Raw genomic sequence first — 6,010 nt, 5'->3', positions numbered from 1 at the left:
GAAATGAAAAGAAGAGCTATCCAAAAGGAGGAAGGAGAGGAAGAGAGAAAGGTAAAAGAGAGAGGAAAAGAGAGGGAAAATAGTGAAAGAAGGGGAAATGAAATGAAGAGTAGTGTAGGGAAAAAAAAACAAAAAGGAGAGTAGAAAGGAGAGAAAATAGATAAACAAAAGGGGGAAGTGAGGGGAGAGAGAATGAGAGAAAGAAATATGTTAAGTGAGAGAAAAAAAGCGACAGGTGAGGCACATAGATGAAGAAACAGGTAAACTACAATCCCCAGCATGCTTTGAGCTGGGGGTGGGGGGTTGCCAGGGGTTGGAAGCGGTGTTTCCAGCGGAAGTAATGAGTGGAACTATAGTCACCCTCTCTTTCACCAACGTAGGCGCGGACTACATCACCCAGTGTCCTCCGCGCGGATCCTGAGTCTTTATGGAGAGCTGGGACTGGAGTCTCAGGTGAGAATCGGCCCTTTGTTTTCTTGAAGGTGGAAGGTTTGGGGAGTGCTGAACCCGTAGAACGAGGCGTTAGAGGAATCAGGAGGAAATCGGCGAAATTTCTTGGGAAAAGAGGCGCTAGGAGTCAGGTTCATTGGTTTGCCTTAGAACGAGGAGGCTGGATGGGTGAAAGCTAAAGCTAAGGGCTTAGAACTTATAGACTGTATGTTCCGGAAGAGGGAGCGTTCTTTCCCGAAGTAGAGTTCGACCCTAAGGCAGAAGATTTTGCTTTTAGGGGCAAGAGATGCTGAGGAGCCCTAGCATTACTGCCTGAATGCAGTAATGTTTCAATATTGTACAGGTGAACGAATTTTTCCAAGTTGTGCGGAGGGAAGTTGGTGAAGGGAGCATTGCAGCCTACAATTATAACTGAAGGTCTAGGTCACTGTTCTTGAGTATAGGAAGAAGTGAGTAGCAGGAAGGTCATTTAGGGAAGAGGAAGGATTAAAGCATTGATGGTGAACCTGATAAGACAGCCAGCCCTAGGATCTGCCCTTCTGTAGGTCATGCATCCATTCCTTTTTAACTGTCTACTCAAACTCTCCTGGCCTCCAACTCTTTTATCCATCATAGCTTCTAAGACACCTTAGTTTCCTAAATTTTAAAACTAGCAGGGACCTGGCTAATAGAGCCAGCTTTGGCCAGGAATGGAAGAGGAGAGAATAAACCAACCTGAGGTTTCCATAAGAGCTTCAAGAGGGGAATTTTTTTTTTAATGCCAACATGGTTTGGAGTTAAACCCAAGAAAGTTTCCTGATAAGATGTTGAAGCTTTAGAAAAATTTATAGAATCTTCTTCTTATGGGACATAGAAAAGAAAGGCACCTGAAATGGGTAGATAAGATCTGGTGGTCCAGTGGGGAGGATGATTTAGATGGAATGGACTAGGTACATTTCTACATGGAGGCCAAGAAACCCTGCCATATGGATTTTCTTCAGTGTCAGTAAATTGAGGATCTCTCTGCTTTTCCTAGGTGATATCAGCATGTCCCAGCCACTGGCTTCCCCAGTGGGCCTCCCAGAGGAACCTGACTTGCTGAAGCTTCCTAGCTCTCCTTCCAGCCTGGCCCAGGATTTCCTAGAGGAAGAATTAAGACTAAATGCTGAATTGGACAAGCTTCAGTTCTCAGAGCCTGTGGGCTTTATTTATAATCCCTTGAAATACGCCTTGGAACTTCACCGAAACTATGTTACCAGATACTGTCAAGGTCCCAAGAAAGTGCTGTTTTTGGGCATGAACCCAGGGCCCTTTGGCATGGCCCAGACTGGGGTGAGAGGGTCTTTGAGTTAGAGGATGGAGGGAGATATCATTGGTGATTCACATAAATTCACATAAATGAATCATTTGGAGAATTTGTGGACATGTGTGGAGCTATGGGGTCCCCCCATTCCCTTTGATCATTTCTGTCACTTTAGATTCTCTCTTTATTTTGCTGATGGTCGATAGACAAGCCTGTTAACTATGGTTCCCTTTTACCCTTTTGGTCCACTGATTGTTTCTGGGAGCCCTTTTTCCCACAGTGGTCCAGCCCCTTTGACCCTATCCCTGCACTTTGATTTTTACTTCCTCCTAGCTCTAGAAAAGAAAAAGGAGAAGAGGACAGACCTTTTATCATTCCATCCTCACCCCCCCCCCCCATTCCCGAGAGGGAACTCTGAGAAAGTTCTAGGTTCTTTTTAAAGTGAAAAAGAGGAGCACAGATAGGGAAGGATGGAAGTAAGAAGTCAAAGAGATATTGAGATGGGCTCACATTGCTGGATCTCTCTTTTGTATTAAAGAGAATCATAGTGGTTGGCGCTAGGAGGTCAGAATGTTTGTGCATTTTCTAGGATGAATGAGTAAATGCTTCCTTAAAAGGCATGTGAGAATGTAATCTCTGGAGCAGGAGTCTTAATCATTTTTACTGACTCCATGTAATTATTAATACTATCCACCTACCTGGAGAGTTGGGAAACAGACCTCTTGGGTCCCAGGAACTACCTAACTGTCTCCCACCCTACACACATATAAACTTCCTTTATATTCCTCCACTGAAAAAAAGTTCATTTTATTGCAAAATAAGGCCTTGGTTTTTTGGGTTTTTTTCCCATCTTTCCTCCCTCACTGTACTTTGGAAAAAAGATAGCATCTGAAAAAGTAACTTCAGACCATGTGGGCATATACCATATAAAAATTCCTTCCCCTCTTTCTCCTTTCTGTTTTCTCTGGGCTCAGAAGATTACAGTGCAACAAGGGAACCTCAGCTCCAGGAGTCAATGGGAGGAAGAAGTTATAGGTAGATGTCCCTTGACTTCCAGTGATGAGTTCCAAGATAATCTTAGAGGTTTTGGGGAACAAGGAGGCATCTCAGGGAGGAGTGACAGACTGCTCAATAGCCACACCATCCATCTTCATTTTACATCGAATCCTTCCTATTCCCCTATCTTGGCTACTTGTTTCTGTTCACAGGGATTTTCTCAACCTTAGGTCCCAAGTGCCTTTAATTCAGGATCTCAAAATGCTCACAAACTGATATTTGTGCCAATTCCCAGCAACAAAAATGGTGGCAAGAAGTACAGAATGTCTTAGACCCTTAGTTCTTGTTGGAAGTTGGGGGAGAGGAGCCCAGCAGTTCCTAAAGCCTAGTCACTCTCCAGTCTCCAAGTTTCCTTAGGGAGAGTAGAAAGGGGAGATTATGCCCAAACCTGGGGATTCTGTCCCTACTCGTGTGACGCTCATGTCTCTTTTTCTTCACAGGTGCCCTTTGGGGAGGTGTCTGTGGTCCGGGACTGGCTGGGCATTGTGGGGACAGTGTTAGCCCCACCCCAGGAGCATCCCAAGCGGCCAATCCTGGGGCTAGAGTGCCCACAGTCGGAGGTGAGTGGTGCTCGGTTTTGGGGCTTTTTCCGTGCCCTCTGTGGGCAACCTGAGACTTTCTTCAGACATTGCTTTGTCCACAACCTATGTCCTCTTCTTTTCTTGGCCCCTACTGGACGCAATCTCACACCTGCAGAGCTACCTGCCAAGCAAAGAGAGCAGCTTCTGGGCATATGTGATGCTGCCCTTAGACGCCAGGTGCAACTACTGGGTATTCGCCTGGTGATAGGAGTGGGGCGCCTGGCAGAACAACGGGCTCGCCGGGCCCTGGCAGACATGGTGCCTGAGGTACAGGTAGAAGGGCTTCTGCATCCTTCCCCTCGAAGCCCACAGGCCAACCGTGGATGGGAGGCTGTGGCTAGAGAACGACTGAAGGAGTTGGGCCTCATGCCTCTGCTGACAGTTGAATGAAGCCCCCAAATTATGCCCATTCCAGGGTTGAAGACCGCAGGAGAAGCCAGTGTTCCTAGACATAGAATTCTCATCCTCCTTGGACATGCAGAAGACAATATGCCAGCTGGGCTGAACATACATGTAATAAGGTGCTATTTGATCCCTTCTGGGGAACTGGAAAACGTTGACTTTCATTCTCTGAACTCTTTTATACCTATTGTTTCAGTCATAACACTATTCTCACTCCCCCTTCTACTTCAGTGCCTTCTCATTTGAATTCTTCTCGGGGCTCGGTGCCCATACACTACAGGAAGGTGGCAAGAAGTAGATGCTTTCCCAGGTAACATGACAATGTCTGTCTTTTCCTCCTCCTCGGTGGTCTGGCCAAATGGCTTGTGGACATGGTACTGGCACCCACAGAAGATGAACTTGCTATTCTCAAAAAAAGGTCCCAACCATAAGCCATGCCTCTCTCTAGGAAACTGAATACCTAAGTCTTCTCCTTTGGCCTTGCCCTTTTAGGGCACGGATATGAGAGATGGGCAGCATTGCAAAGGGAGAGCTCAGTTAGACTTCAGGGAGGACTTCCTGACCCTTGAGGGTCAGAGGCTCTAAAATGCACTAGCAAGAGCCGGGGCATCTCCATCCTTGAGCAGAGGAGACACTTTCCTACTCATACTTTCTGGTGAAGGACTGTTCTGCCCAAGGGGACCCGGTCACCTCTAAAAAAATGTTTTTAACCTGAACACTTGCTTCTGGATACATTAAATCCCTATTCTCCGTTTATTGTGTCCTTTTTCATTTGCCTCTGTCTTGAGAAGTTTGGGCTGCTGAGGTTCTCTTCTGTAGGGTTAAGAGAGAGAGCATGTAACAGATTGACTCAGACTGGACCCTGTTGGAACAAAATAAGACACTCAAGTCATTTGGCAGTTAACAAAAAGGAAATTTGCTTAGCCATAGCATAGGAAGGGCATTCAACAAAGATATTGCAGCTATTTGATTGGGTGGACTTGTCCCCTTTGGCCTCCATGTGGAAACCCATCTAGCTAACAGGGCCAAGTGGCCATCTGGTGGTTTGAGATATTAGCCAAAGTCTAAAGGACCTTGACCCGGTCAGGGTGAGTCTTTCAGGTAACCAGGGGATGCCAAGGCAGTATGGCAGAGGCAGCATCAACTGAGATGGCATTTGAGCCTTAGCCTACGAGGCCAATCAAGTCTTAGTATAGCTTTCCTGTCTTTCAGGGGAAAAACTAGCTAAACTCACCTGGGTGTTAGGCAGAGACCCTGCTAGATGATGGTCTTATCACCAAGTGTGAAAAGAGTTTTCTTACTCATCTTCTGGAAGCTATATTGCTGCTTTTAAAATCCTGTCTAATACTTGGGAAACAAATCAGGAATGAGTGTTGAATTAATCTTAATCAAGTGTTAGAGACCCTTGAGTCTCCTCTTGGCACCCCCCCTCCATCCCTCCAGTAAAGACTGGGCATTCAAGCTGTGAACTGGGTTTCTTTTTTTTCATACTCACCATAAATAGGGAGGAGTTGTCATAAATGCGGGAGATTGAGGTGAAGCAGACTAATTTTGAGTTATCTTCTCTAGGAACTAGCTTCCAGATTTGAATAATAATCTGGTGATAGCTCCTATCTGCTGATATTTATTGTGTAAGAAAGGTGAGCAGTTCCATATGCAGAATCCTCTATCAGGGCAATACCAAAGAAATGGATCCCATTGGATAAATATTTATTGAGAACCTACTATGTGTAAAACAGTCTCAAGGGGCCATGGAGATAGAAGATGAATAAATAATGGTTTCTAAGCTCAAAAGTCTTGATACTGAACATGTGAAATATAATGTGGCCTAGTTGGAGGACCCCTGGTCCAGGAGTCAGGATCTTACACCAGACCCCCATTCTAGTCCTTATCTATATTATCAATTGAGACCCTGGCTTGTGGGAACTAGTCCTTTATGTGCAAATGGAGAAGAAAAGCTAATAAGTGCTAATTGAATAAGATTTGGATGGAGGAAAGGATTAAAAAAAAACAAAAACAAACAGGTTGCTCAGCTGTAGCAGACTCAGGACAATAGTTTTAGAGTTAGAAGTGACTTTAGAGATTATGTGATCCAATCTACTCATAAGGAGAAAACTTGATGCCCAGAGAGATTAATTGACTTCATAGAATCAGAATTTCAGGGTTGGAAGGCATCTCAATGGTTATCTAGTTCAGCCTCTATCTGAAAAAGAATCTCCTCTATAATATAGACAAGTAA

The 6,010-nt window shown here is 45.0% G+C and overlaps 1 protein-coding gene across 2 annotated transcripts; it reads left to right on the top strand.

Moving 5' to 3' along the window:
• The first annotated feature begins 312 nt into the window (after nucleotides 1-312).
• Nucleotides 313-4,525, top strand: SMUG1 (single-strand-selective monofunctional uracil-DNA glycosylase 1). 2 transcript variants are annotated; one of them, XM_007504137.3, is made up of 3 exons: nucleotides 313-453; nucleotides 1,466-1,761; nucleotides 3,229-4,525. In XM_007504137.3, the coding sequence occupies exons 2-3, from the start codon at nucleotides 1,477-1,479 to the stop codon at nucleotides 3,757-3,759; spliced, it is 816 nt and encodes a 271-aa protein (XP_007504199.3). In that variant the 5' UTR covers nucleotides 313-453; nucleotides 1,466-1,476; the 3' UTR covers nucleotides 3,760-4,525. The 2 variants fall into 2 exon arrangements, with proteins under 2 accessions (XP_007504199.3, XP_001364324.3); XM_001364287.5 differs by lacking the exon at nucleotides 313-453 and adding an exon at nucleotides 467-793.
• Nucleotides 4,526-6,010: the final 1,485 nt, after the last annotated feature.

The sequence above is a fragment of the Monodelphis domestica genome, chromosome 5 (assembly GCF_027887165.1).
Source record: "Monodelphis domestica isolate mMonDom1 chromosome 5, mMonDom1.pri, whole genome shotgun sequence".
Taxonomy (NCBI): domain Eukaryota; kingdom Metazoa; phylum Chordata; class Mammalia; order Didelphimorphia; family Didelphidae; genus Monodelphis; species Monodelphis domestica.
The sequence above is the reverse complement of the archived record's forward strand: the minus strand, read 5'-3'. Positions and strand labels throughout refer to the sequence as shown.